Genomic DNA, 12,409 nt, shown 5'->3' on the forward strand with positions numbered 1-12,409 from the left:
GGGCAAGCAGAGCATGGGGGACCCCCAGGCCCCTTCGCATTCAGCCCTGTTCCTACCCCAGGGTCTTGGGGACCAGGCTCACAGGGTTGGCACACCAGATGGGGCCGGTTCCAGCAGGTGAGCAGCATCCCGAGAGGCCTCGGTTTTGTCCAGGGCTCACTGGCCCGTAGCATCTACAGAAGTCAACCAAAGGGCCACGGAGAGGAGAGGAAGTGAAGGGCAGGAGGGAGGAGGGAGGAGAGGAAGAGAGGCGAGGAGAGGAGGAAGGAGAGAAGGCATTTATTCACAGGGCCCATGGCTCAGGGGCAGAGAGGCAGGCACAGGCGGACGCAGCCTGCGCGGCGTGGGGGAGGGGTGCAGGAGGTGACAGCCACACAGACGGGTCTGGGGGTGCATGGAGGGAGCTGCTGCAGATGTGCCCCCTCCTTCCCGCCGCTCCGGGCCACTGACGTCAGCGTCCCCTACTATCCCCCGCGTGGCCGCCCTGGGATCCCTAAGAGCAAAGGGGTCACAGGTTACAGTCAGGGGGTCAAGTGAGGCAGCAGGATGTCAACTGAGCGCTGGAGTGGGTGAAGTTGGGGAGGTGGAAAGAGGGATCCGTACGACAGAGGCCGGGGCGGGGACAAGGCAGAAATCGGCAGAGGTGGCAGCAGGCTCGGGAGGAAGCGGGGTCTCACCTGCGGGGGGAGGTTCAGCTGGCCATGATGTGCTTCACGAACGCTGGAGAGAAGGGGCGAGTGAGTGGCGGGTCCAGCCTGGGTTCCTGGGCCCCGCCCCCGAAGGCCTCCTGCCCCCCTGAGCCCACCTTCATAGTTGATGCAGCCGTTGGGGTCCTCTTGCCCGGCCATCAGCTTGTCCACCTCTTCTTCCGTCAGCCTCTCACCTGACGAGCAGGAGGCCCAGTCAGCACTGTCCGGAGCAGCGAAGGGCTGGACACAGCGGCCTCGCCTCTCCAGCAGCCCCTCGCCTCGTGTTGGCACGGCCACCGTGGCCCACAGGGCCTTGGCCATAACCCTCCTTTCTGAGATCAGGAGCATCAGCGACAGGCCAGGAAGGGCAGGGCCTGGGGTGCCCGCTCCGAGCCTGGGCCCCGTCCTAACGGTGCCATGCTGGCCTTCAAGTTAGCAGCGCACCTCTGCTCTGTCCACCACAGGCTGGTGGGGGTGAGCTAGGAACCAGGGCGGGGGGGACTACGGAGGGACCACTGCTCCCCAGGCAAGGCGGGCACTTTCTTGTCTGTGTTTTTGCGTGCGAGCTGTGCTGGACCTCCACTGGAAGGGCAACTGTAGTTTCTCCCCCCACCCCCGCCACACACACACACACACACACACACACACACGGACCAGCACAGGTCTGAGTGCCCAGCAGGTGCTCAGTAAATATTTGCTGCAGAAAGAAGTATCTTAGAGCAGGGGGCACCTGACAGTGAGGGTCAGGACGCTCAAGAGGCAGGCACGTGACCTACTCGGCCGCTCTGTGACAGGGCCCTGGACCTTGACCATGAGGCAGTGAACCCCAGGACTCAGCTGATCCCCCTGGATGCGCCGCTTTGCCCCACCCTGGGCCCAGGCTGTTCCTCTCTCACTTCGTTCTGTGAGCTGCGCTGACATAGTTCCTCTGTTCGCCACCTAAGTTTCTAAATCTCCTGCGTTTCTGTCACCTGCCAGAGGCTCCTTGACTGTGTCACCCTCCATTTCAGATGAGACACGGGCCTCAGGGGGGCCGAGAGAGTAGCTCCTCCCAGGATGCCCCACCCCCCACGGAGCAGTGGGGCCAGGTGAGGCCGCCCTCACCCAGTGTGGCCAGGACATGGCGGAGCTCGGCGCCCATGACCGTGCCGTTGCCCTCCTTGTCGAAGACCCGCAGCCCCTCCACGAAGTCCTCGAAGGTGCCCGTGTCCTTGCTCTTGGCAATGTGCTGGAGCATGGGCAGGAACGTGTTGAAGTCCATCATCTTAGTGTTGAGCTCTGTGGAGAGAGCGTCCTGAGGCCCAGGCAGACCTTCCCCTTCACACGGTTCCCAAAGCGCTCCACCCCCATGGGGCGCTTCACGGTCACCCGAGAAGTGGGCTCTCACACAGCCTCCGCCATTCTCAGGGAGAACCAGGGCTGTGTCCAGCACCTCCCTTCTCCTTTTGGAAAACAGTCCTTGCTCACCTCCACCTTTCATAGGCCCCGCCCTCCTGCCACTTGTGGTTGGTCTGGAGCTGCTGAGCCAATAGAAGCCTCCCCCGGGACTTTGGAATCTTCCCTTTTGAATTTTGAACCACACCCTCTCTGGCCAGTGTGGCGAGGGAAGCTGGCCCTGACCCACAGAGGGATACCGAGGGGGCAAGAAGGGGCAGTGGGGCCCCTGGTCCCGCTCACACCAGCCACCGAAGCCAGGCTGCACTGTTGTCAGTCCCTTCTGACCAGGAGGCCTGGTGCATCGTCACGGGGCCAGGGGGGACAGCAAAGCAGCACTGCTCGTCACCTCGTCAGCATCCCCTGACACCAGCCTCAATGTCCTCATCCAGGCAACGGGAGGGCAGTGCACAGCAGGGAGGGTCCTGGGTTGTCCCACTGCAGATGGCACCGCCCCCTGGTGGTCTCCTGGGGAACTGGCACTAGTGGGGAGCTCTCAGGTTAGATGTACCAACCTTCCGGCTTTGGCTTCCCCAGGACTCGGAGCACTTCAGCCTGTGTGGGGTTCTGGCCCAGGGCCCGCAGGACGTCCCCACACTGTCCATACGTGATCTTCATCTCGCCACCGGGCGTGCGGTCAAACAGCATGAAGGCTTCCTTGAACTCTGCCGGGAAAGGGTGGAGCTGTGGACACCCCCAGCGGGAGCCCCCACACTCGGCCACACTGCCGACCGACTCTCAGACTGGGGCCCCAGGCCCAACCCTGCAGCCCCGAGGGTCAAGACCCCACTCACCTTCAATCTGATCCGGTGTAAACTCGATCTGAAAGGAGACCCCAAAGACCCTGAGTGCCTGGCTCGGAGGGAAGGGCCAGGCACCCTCCTGGTCACTTGGAGGCCAGCCCAGCCCTCAGCTCCTCAGCCGTCCCACCTGTCTCCATCGAGCACCCCAGCTTGCATCGCCCAGGACCTCCTGCCGTCCACCTCGACACCCTCCTGCTCCCTCACCCGCCTGCCCTGAGGCCTTGCATCTGACAGCGCCCAAACCCTGACACCTGGTAGGAAGCGGTGAGGAGGAAGGCCTGGTGCCCTGAGTCTGCAGCTCAGGGTGGGCCTTACCTGAGGCCTCTGGTCCCGGACAGAGGTGCCTGAAGCCACAGATCTGACCAGACTGGCTTGGCTACCCCGCCTGGCTGGGGCCCAGTGGACAGGACCGGCCGCATGAGCAAGAGGGGAGAGCTCATCTCGACAAGGTGCGTGTGTGTGTGATATGCGCATGTGAGTGTATGTACCAACACGTGTGTGCACATGTCCACCCTCACAGAGCCCTGGAGGCTGGGCACTGTCCCTCACAGGGCCCTGCCCACACCTGGGTTGTGCACACCTCCATCCATGGGGCAGGGAGCCAGGGCCGTGCTGCTGAAGTCACACCGGGGACACCTGAGGTCGGGAGGCCTCCTGGGACCTGGTCCCTCCCGGTCTCCCCCTCCTCATCAGATACCAGATCTATTTTTATCACTCCAGTCACTTGCCCCAAGGTCAAGGTTGTAGGAGAGAAAGGAGCTTGGCACAGGGCGACGTTACTGGCACCTCTCCCGCTTCTGCTGTCTTGGGGTCCTGCCAACCTCCATAGTACACAGCAGCGAGAGGGACACCCTGCCCCTGCCACCCTGCCCTGGAGCGTCCCCTGGGCCCCGAGAGCTCTCCCCAACCAGGAAGCCCGCTGACATCAGGTTTCCCGGGCTCCTGGCAGAGCCCTCTGCTCTTCACCAGCCACCTGGGGGGTTGGGAGGACACCTGAGGGGCCTCACTATCCCCTCCTCTTAGAAGGGAGTGAGTGCCAACCTCAGACCCAGTGAGACTGGACAATGCCACCATGAATCCAGGGTGGTCGGACCCTCACCAGGGGACGTGGTGGGACACAAGCCTGAGGCCTGAGGGGCAGCCGGAGTTCAGGAAGCCCACTCCAGGGAGCAGTAGATGTGAACATTTCATAACAGCCTTCTAGGAGGGCGGCTGCCCCATTCCACAGCCGAGAAAACGGAGCCTCTGAGCAGGGAAGGGATTCGAACCCATGTCTGGAGGGACAAGGCGAGGACCTCCAGGAAAGGCTCTCAAATGGGAGTTCAATCTGTGCAGAGGGCTGCAGGTCCCGCTGGGCCCGTGGGAGCCCCGAGGGGCTGGGAGGGCTCCGCCTCAGCCGGCAGGCAGCCGGCCGCTGTGGCTGGGGGCCAGCCAAGAACGGGGAACGGGCAGGATGCAGGGTGCGTGCTGCTATGCAAATGCCACAGGTGGGAGTCAGGCCGGTCCTCCAAGTTTAGACAGCTGCAGAAGGGCTCTCGGGGCCACTGGCCACAGCCTAAGACCAGCCTCCTGCACGACTTCCCAGCCTGTGCCTCAATTTCCCCACCTAAAAGCTAACCCCCCCCCACGCCCGCTCTGGGGCTCAGGCACCTCGGCTGGGGTGAGTGTGACCCAGCCTGGGCAGGGGCCTTACCTCCCGCCTCCCCGCCCTGTCTACCCTGGGGAACTTGGCATGGACCCGAGACCCCACAGCGGGACAAGGAGGCTTCCTGCCCAGCTGCAGGGCTGGGGCGGGTGGTTCCAGGAATCCCCAAGGACGTGAGGGAGTTCCCAGGAGAAGGGCAAGGGAAAGATGCTCTCTGGTTGGTGGATTGAGCAGCTGGCCTGTGAACCATCTGTGAACTGAAAGGTCACCAGCCCAATTCCCAGTCAGGGCACATGCCTAGGTTGTGGGCCAGGTTCCTAGTTGGGGCTGTGCAAAAGGCAGGCAACTGATCAATGTTTCTCTTTCACATGGATGCTTCTGTCTCTTTTTCCCTCCCTTCCCCTTTCTGAAAATAAATACAATCTTTTTATATAAAAAAAGATATCCCCTTCGGCAGCACTGGGGAGCCCTGTTGATAGCTGCCTCCACCCTCCCGCTGCAGCCCCCCCCCCAATGCCTGAAGCCCCCAGGGCTGGTCTCACCTGTGCACAGGAGCTCCTGGCCTCAGCTCACCACTCACCCGGAGCCAGTGCACTCTGGGACCCAGTTCCGGCCCTGCCCCTGGTGCAGAAACCCAGCCCGGAAACCCAGTTCCCACGCCCACCTGGATCTTGGAGGCATCAAACACTTCCTCCTTGGGGACCTGAGGCTCAGGAGCTGGAGCTGGAGCCGGCTTAGGCTCTTCCTTCTTGGGTTCTGGCTTTTTGGGGGCCATGGGGGCTGTAAGTGCAGAAAAAGAGGTGGAGAGAAGGAAGCAGAGAGCAGGGTAGGTGAGCCTCCCGACCTCGGCCTTTATCTGGGACACCTCTTGCCCCCAGCCCCACCCCCACAGTGCACAATAGGGACAGGGCTATAAAAGGGCATTGGCCAGGCTCAGGGGCTATTTTGGGGCCTGGGGAGGGCATTGTTCAGGCTCAGGAATGGGTGGGGGAGAGGGAGGGCTGTCCATTCCTCCCAATCACCTGTTGGGGAGGGGGAGGGGAGGGGAGGACAGAGGCCACTGCTCAACACCGAGCACACCCTCAGACCCACAGGCACAGGGCCCTGCTGTCCCTCAGCAGGTCGACCCACTCGACAGGCGCCAAGGGCTGGACCGAGTGGGTGTCGGGGTGGGGCACAGGGACCTGGCCGCCCCGGGCGCCTCCTGAGTTAAACTTCCCGCCTGTGCCGGGAGTCCCCAGGGGTCTGTCTGGGTCTGTGCGCGGCAGGGAGGCAGTGAGCGGTGCGTCCTGCGTGCCTGCCCTGCCATCTCTGCATCTGGGGGTTCGAGTGGGGAGGGACTCTGCGTGTCTGTGGTGGGAGGGCGTATAGATCTGCATGTTCTCTGGTGTCTCTCCGTGTGGGGGTCCGTGCGGGCCACAGCTCTGTCTTCTGGGGCGGGGGCTGCAGCCCGCCTCCGAGTGTGGGCCCCATGTGCTTGTGTCAGGGCGGGCCTGTGTGCTGGCGTGTGAGCGTCATGGCAACCAGGCCGCTGCAGCCCCCGCCGGGAGCCTGAGGGTCCCGGAGAACACCCTGCGAGGCAGTAGAACAGGTGCCTCGCCCTCAAGGGCGGCCGTCCAGCCCCGTTCAACGGCGAGGCCCGTGCCTGATTTTCCCCTCACTCCTAGTGCTGCTCTTCCCCAGCCCCTGGGGCCCGTGGTACCCACACTCCTCTGAGTCTGCCTGCTGCAGACCCTGAGCTGCCCCGGCCCTCTGCCAGAGTGCCCGACCCCTCCTCTGATCGGTGAGTCCAAGGCTCGTCCGCCCTGCTCTCTCGGATGCCACTCCCAGCGCCCCACCTTTCCCTTGACCAACCTCCTTTTGGGGGGGCCTTGGATGGTCTGCCTCTATGAGGGACCCCAGGGTCCTGGTGAGGTTTGCCCGCTGGTGCCCAGCTCAGGATGCTCCCCCCCCGTTCTTCCCCTGAGTGCCCACCCCGAAGCGCCCAGCCCTCAGCGGAAGGCAGTAACAGAGGGAGGCCTCACTGGGCCACCATCCGGGGAGGGGGGGCAGGGAAGGCCGAGGCAGCAGGAGGCCCTTCCAGGCACAGAGCTCTGAGAGCGGGGACATCTTGCAAACACATTGGGCTCCATTCCTTGCCCAGTGTCTGTGCCGGGGGGTGGGAAAGGGGTGTTCCTTGTTATTTTTAAGTGCCTTTGATAGAAGCTTCAGAGGCAGCACCCACCCCCGGATACCCCCGGACACCTGGGAATGTTCCGGGTGTGGAGCTGGGTTGGAGCCTGAGAGGAGGACCCGCCTGGCCTTGACCTGCTGGGCCCAGGTCTCTCATCCTGTCACTCAGCCTCATGGTGAGGGGGACAGCAGTCCAGGGAGGGGCCCCTGGGAGCTGGACACAGGACACCCCCCCATCTGGAGGACAGAACACCCCACACCAGGAAATCTAACAACATCCGGTGCTGGGGGGAGGCAAGCTTTTCACTTTTCTGCCAGATGTCTGGCAAGAGTATTGAGAAAGAAAGGGGTGGGGAAGGGTCCACAGAGACGAGCCAGAAATTCCACAAGAGAAGACAGCCAAAGGGGGACGCACGGAGTGGCGGCCCCTCGGCCCAGGCCTGCCAACCCTCGGGACAGCTGGGTCTCCCCCACGGGCTGCAGCCACACACAGGCCCAACCCCCTTCCATTCACCCTGGGGAAACTGAGGCCCGAGGCAGAGGACATACACAGGGTTGGCTGGACTCCTCATCCTGTTCTGTTCACACATAGCCACCACCCCTTGGAAACCACCCAATAGCAGCTGGAACAGCAGTGGGTGAGCAACTCGGGCCTCCCGGGCCTCAGCCCTGCACTACGGGGGGCAGCCAGCCAGAGCCACCCAGCGCCCGTCAGGGGCTGGGGACAGGGTGTCTGGGTGCCTTTCTCTCACACACAGGGGAGATGTAGTCCGGCCGGGGGGACAACTGGCACAGCACCATCTTCCGCCCCCCATCCCTAGCCCACCCAGGGCTCAGACAGAGGCCGGGTTGGGCCTTTGAGCTCTGGCTCCCCCCAGGACCACTCTCAAACTCTAACCCACCCCCAGCCTGAGCAGCCCCAGGGCCGTCCCCTGGGCTGCCAGCAGGACTGGCTGTTGAGGCCTGGAGCAAGGGCACTGTGGGCTTGACAGGCCTCACCAAGGCTCAGTTCCATCTCTCCCAGGTCCCGGCCTGAGCTCCACGGCCTTCGGGAGTGACAACCCAGCAGGCAAGGTGCTAGCAGGGCCTGGAGGGGCCTGGAGAGCCGAGGGGCTTGGACAGGGGCCTGCATCCTACACCTGGGGCTCTTCTGGCTCTAGTGTCCCAGTGGTGGCTCTGTCCGATGCGGACTTACACGTGCCGCATTCCAAAGCCCTGTCTAGGAGCAGCCACCCGACACCCCCGCCCCCCGAAGCCAAGGGGAATGCTGGGTAAGGTGTGGGCCCAGCTTCTGGGGAGTCTGTGAGTGGAGGCAGGAGACCCTGGGCCTCACTGGCCTCCCCCAGGTTCTTCCCAGCCTCCCTGCCTTTGCGCAGACTAGGTCCAGCTCTGGTCCGGGCTTGCTGCAGGTCACCCACTGGTCACAGAGAGATGTCACCTCCTCCGAGAAGCCTCCCCAGACTACTCTGGACCTGCTCCCTCTGCCCTGTCTCTCGCCCTGAGTCCTCATCCTTGCACGCCCTCAAGTGAACTTGTTTCTTTGTTATGCTGCTTCTTACATGTACCCCCCGACCCCCACAAGTATCAGCTGGCATAGGCAGAATTTTTATTCTTCCACAGCTATGTGTCCCCAAGTCTAGAACAGAGCCCAGTATACAGTAGACGCCCAGTACATGTTGGATCAGCAAATGCTCCAAACATCTCAATTTACCCACCTCCTGCAGGAGAACTAGGACCCCCTTGCCAAACCTCGTCGTCCATGGAGCAGAGTGAGGGGTGACCGGGAAAGAGGGGGTTGGCTGACTGATGAGGGCTCTGGTAGGGACAGGGGCACCCTGGGACAGCAATGCGGCCGCTGGCTGCCCTTAAGCCCACCTGCCACTACCTCAACTCAGGCCCCCCAATCCTGTCTGTTGGCTGGAAGTCCAGACAACAGGGGAAAGAGGAAGGGGTGACCCCCCGCAATTGGTCAGGGAGGCAACCATGATGACCAGCCAGCAGGGGGCGTAGAAGAGATAGGAACGGGCCTTCAGATCCTGAACCCAAACCCCAGAACTCAGGATCCCCACCCAGACTCCAGACCTGGATTCTGAAACCCCAAACCCAGACTCCAGACACGGGCCCCAGGATCTGAACCCCAAGCATAGAAGCTGAACACAGCACCCTGGACCAGACCCCACTCAGGGGACCTAGGCTCCTAATCCCAGAGTGCCCAACCCAGACCCCAGACCCGGGACCCCGGACAGGGCTGCTGTTCTCCAGACCGGCCCTGCCCACTGCTCTGCAGACACGGGTGGGGCAGGCTGGAGGGGCAAAGGCTTGGCAAACAGCAGGGGCAAGTGCTTGGCAGACCTTCCCGGTAACGTTCAGGGGGCATGAGCAATGTCCCTCATCCTGTCAGACCTGATTTAGGGGGTTCAGATCGGTGGTCACGTTGAGGGATGAGGCAAGGGGGGGACGGGTGAGGTCTGGCTGTCCCTTGGGCCCAGGAGCCAGTGGCAGGGAAGGAGGGTCTGGCTGCCCACGTGCCCTGTCCCCCTGGCCACAGGCTCTGCAGGCCGCCCCGGCCTGGCCCGCCCCTCCTGGCCCACGGCCTCCGGGCTGGGATGCAGGCCCACACTTCCCGGAGGAGTTGAGAACTTGGCCTGCGCCAGACCCAGGCCTTAGAAGTAGGTCAAATGTTGCTGTGCAGCAGGTCCCGGGGACCCGTCTGGGCACTGGCCGCGCTCGCCCACCAGGGCACACGTGTATCCATATGGACGTGAACACACCTCCTCATGCTGGGTACCACAGACACAGACCCCACGCAGGGCCCCTAGGCCCTGCCCAGTGCACAGATGGCGGGACTGAGGCCCCAACTCTGGCTTAGGCGGCACGAGGCAGCCACGAGGGCCCAGAGGAGAGGAATGCCCGCACCATTCGCACACCCCTGGGGCCTTGGGCGAAAGTCTGACTCCAAGGAGGACTTCCCAGCAGGCCTGCTCTGCCACCAACAGGATGTGGCTCGCTTCCCGGAGGCACAGCCCAGGACTTGAAAGATGGGAAGGAGTGGCCAAGGGGGAGTCTGAGACTCCGTATGGTCTGGCGACCTAGGCTGGTGCTGGCTCCTCCTGGCCTCAGTGCCCTCATCTGTGCAATGGCCCTAGGGGGGTGGGCAAGGCAATGCTGGCTCAGAGGACGGTCACTGCCCCGTGTCGCAGCCCCTCCATGCCACCCCCACGCCACACACAGACAACTCTGTCCTCTGCAAGCCAAGCACAGCCCTCAGGCCCCTCCCTCTGCCCACTGTGCTGACGGGGACCAGATGCTCCAACCTTGTGGTTCTGGGGTGGGGGTGGCCGGGCCCAGTGGGCTGGCAGGCAAGCCCTGGGTTTGGCCCAGGGACCTATAATCAGCTCCTGCCCCTCTGATCCCAGCCCAGGACTGACGCTTGGGGCTGTGGTGTCCTGGCCGGCTGTGGCCATGGCCGCTATATTTGGGAGCCCAATGGAGCAGAAGGGAGGGGTGGACAAGCAGGGTCCTCCAGGGACCAGTGGCTCATGGGGGACAAGCAGGGGGACACTGTTAGCCAGGCTTGGTCCTTTACGGAAGGAGAGCATAGTCTTGACTACAGGGACCTGGTCTGAAGGGTGTGCTCTGCTCTGAGACCAGGCCCAGAGGACGTCGGCTGCCCTCAGTGGCTGGTGTAAGGAAGTAGAGTAGAAATGTGTCTGGGGATACTGAACCCCTTATTTAGCCCGAAGAGTCAGACCTTGAGTTGGAACCAGGTGCCCTGAGTGCCTGGAAAAGGGGCGGGAGGCTGGCAAGGGTGAGGGCGGGTGGACAAAGGGCTCTCAGGGGTGAGGCTGGAGTCGAGGGGTCCGACGAGGAAGGGGTGTGAAAAGGCGCCAAGAAACACAGGCCTGAGGCCGGGGTCGGAGGGGACGAGGTGAGGTGCAGCCCCAGCCCCGGTTCCTGCTCTGCCCACTGGCCTGGCTTCTGGAGGGGGCCCAGGCCCCCCCCGCAGCATGGCCTGTGGCCTCCCTGAACTGCCCTGGACATTCCCGGCCACTGGGCCAAACCCTGTCCTCTCCCACCAGCAGTCTCCCAAAGAGCAAATATTTATTGTCCTTGGAAGAAAAAAAAAGAGTCCCCTTTTAGGACTGGGGTCTGGGAACTGCTATTCAGGCTTGCAGGGGCTCGGCGGCGGCCCGAGATGACCAGGAACCCCACCTGGACTGGTGAGCGTGGAGGAGGAGGCTGCCCCGGGTGGGGGGGGCCGGAGGAGAGGGGTGGGGGCTCGGCCCCTGCCTCCAGGTCCCCCAGGCTTCCCCACCACAGGTCCGAGGACACAAACGCTGTCGCCAGGGCACGAGGCTGGAATGTGTGTGCGACCATGTAGACCCATGCCGTCTGTGTGTCACACGTGTCCCTGTGGGCACACGGGTGGTAACGCATGTGACTGTGTGGGTGTCTGTGCTCCTGAGAGCTCGTGCGCACCCCACAAGACTGTGCCCACAGTGTGCACGAGCCCGGCTCTGTGTGCGTGTCCCTCTGTGAGCCCGGGGTGGGGTGGGGGCATGTGGACACAACCTCTGTTGAATGGCCAATTCAGTCAAAAATGCAAGTAAATTTAGCAGAGGGAAAAAAACCCGTCCGTCAGATGAGGAGTCTGAATTGGGCGGTTGTTTGACTGGACGGACCGACTGTCTCGGGCACATGGTTCACGCTGGCTGAGAGGGGGAGCCCGCCCCCCGGGGCCTGCAGCGGGGACCCACTGCAGCAGAGCGGGGCCATGGGGGCTGCCACAGAGGCAGGACAGACTCAGAGACCCAAGACAGGGTTGCCCGGCAGGTCAGAGCCAGAGGGTGGACCCAGGGCAGAGGCACCCACGAGGGGACGCACTGGCCCCGCCCCCGAACCTCAGCTCCTCACCAGTGGGAGGCAGACTCCTCGCTTGCCCTCGTGGGCTCCGCAATGGACAGAGTGCATGTCAGGGCTGGGAGGGGACGGTGACAGGAACAAGGCAGTGCGGGGGTGGGGACGGCGGTGGTAGAAGTGCAGAAAGGAGGGTGGCGAGAAGGCAAGGAAGGGATGGCCCCCGAAGAAGCGGCTCCTCCCTCTTTGTCCCCTTCCAGAAGCCACCTACCTGTGGTGGCCCCAGCAGACCCAGGGCGGTCCCCACCCCACCCCACCCCACCCAATACCAGCTGTGACCTTGTCTTCAATGGCCACACAAATACCCTCTGTGGCCCAGGGTGTGGAGCTGCATTAAAAATGGCCCCAGCCCCAGCCAGGAATAGCAAGGGTCAGTTCCGGTGCCTTCCTGTGCGGGTATCTGTGTGTCTACCCACCCACCCGCGTGGCGATGTCCAAGACACACACACACACACACTCAGAGGACACCTCAGTCAGGCTGATCTTGCCCTGCTGTGCATCTGTCTGTCTGTCTGTCTGGAGATAATCCCTGGTCCCTGGACACTGCACATCCTTCCTGGTCCCTTTCCACCAGCACTAGGGCCACCAGCACTCACACTGAGTGTGTGTGTGCACATGTGCCCACACGAGCACCCTCACTCAGGACCCCGGGCCCTCAGGGGCTTGGACCAAGGACAGACACACTCCTTTAGACACAAATCCTCATGCTACAGAGACACCCTTGCACGGATGTTCAGACACCTGTGCAC

General features: G+C 63.1%; 1 protein-coding gene across 2 annotated transcripts; it reads right to left on the reverse strand.

The window, feature by feature from the left end:
• Nucleotides 1-263: 263 nt before the first annotated feature.
• MYL3 (myosin light chain 3) lies at nt 264-5,424 on the reverse strand. 2 transcript variants are annotated; one of them, XM_037130077.2, is made up of 7 exons: nt 5,236-5,424; nt 2,918-2,945; nt 2,639-2,788; nt 1,794-1,967; nt 806-883; nt 678-720; nt 264-493 (listed from the first exon to the last, which is right to left on the reverse strand). In XM_037130077.2, exons 1-6 carry the CDS (start codon nt 5,344-5,346, stop codon nt 692-694), a joined length of 570 nt encoding a protein of 189 aa, XP_036985972.2. In that variant the 5' UTR covers nt 5,347-5,424; the 3' UTR covers nt 264-493; nt 678-691. The 2 variants fall into 2 exon arrangements, with proteins under 2 accessions (XP_036985972.2, XP_053525513.1); XM_053669538.1 differs by lacking the exon at nt 5,236-5,424 and adding an exon at nt 5,114-5,152.
• Between the last annotated feature and the right edge of the window lie 6,985 nt (nt 5,425-12,409).

This window comes from Artibeus jamaicensis, unplaced genomic scaffold (assembly GCF_021234435.1).
Source record: "Artibeus jamaicensis isolate MK-2021 breed Jamaican fruit bat unplaced genomic scaffold, CSHL_Jam_final contig_519, whole genome shotgun sequence".
Lineage (NCBI taxonomy): Eukaryota > Metazoa > Chordata > Mammalia > Chiroptera > Phyllostomidae > Artibeus > Artibeus jamaicensis.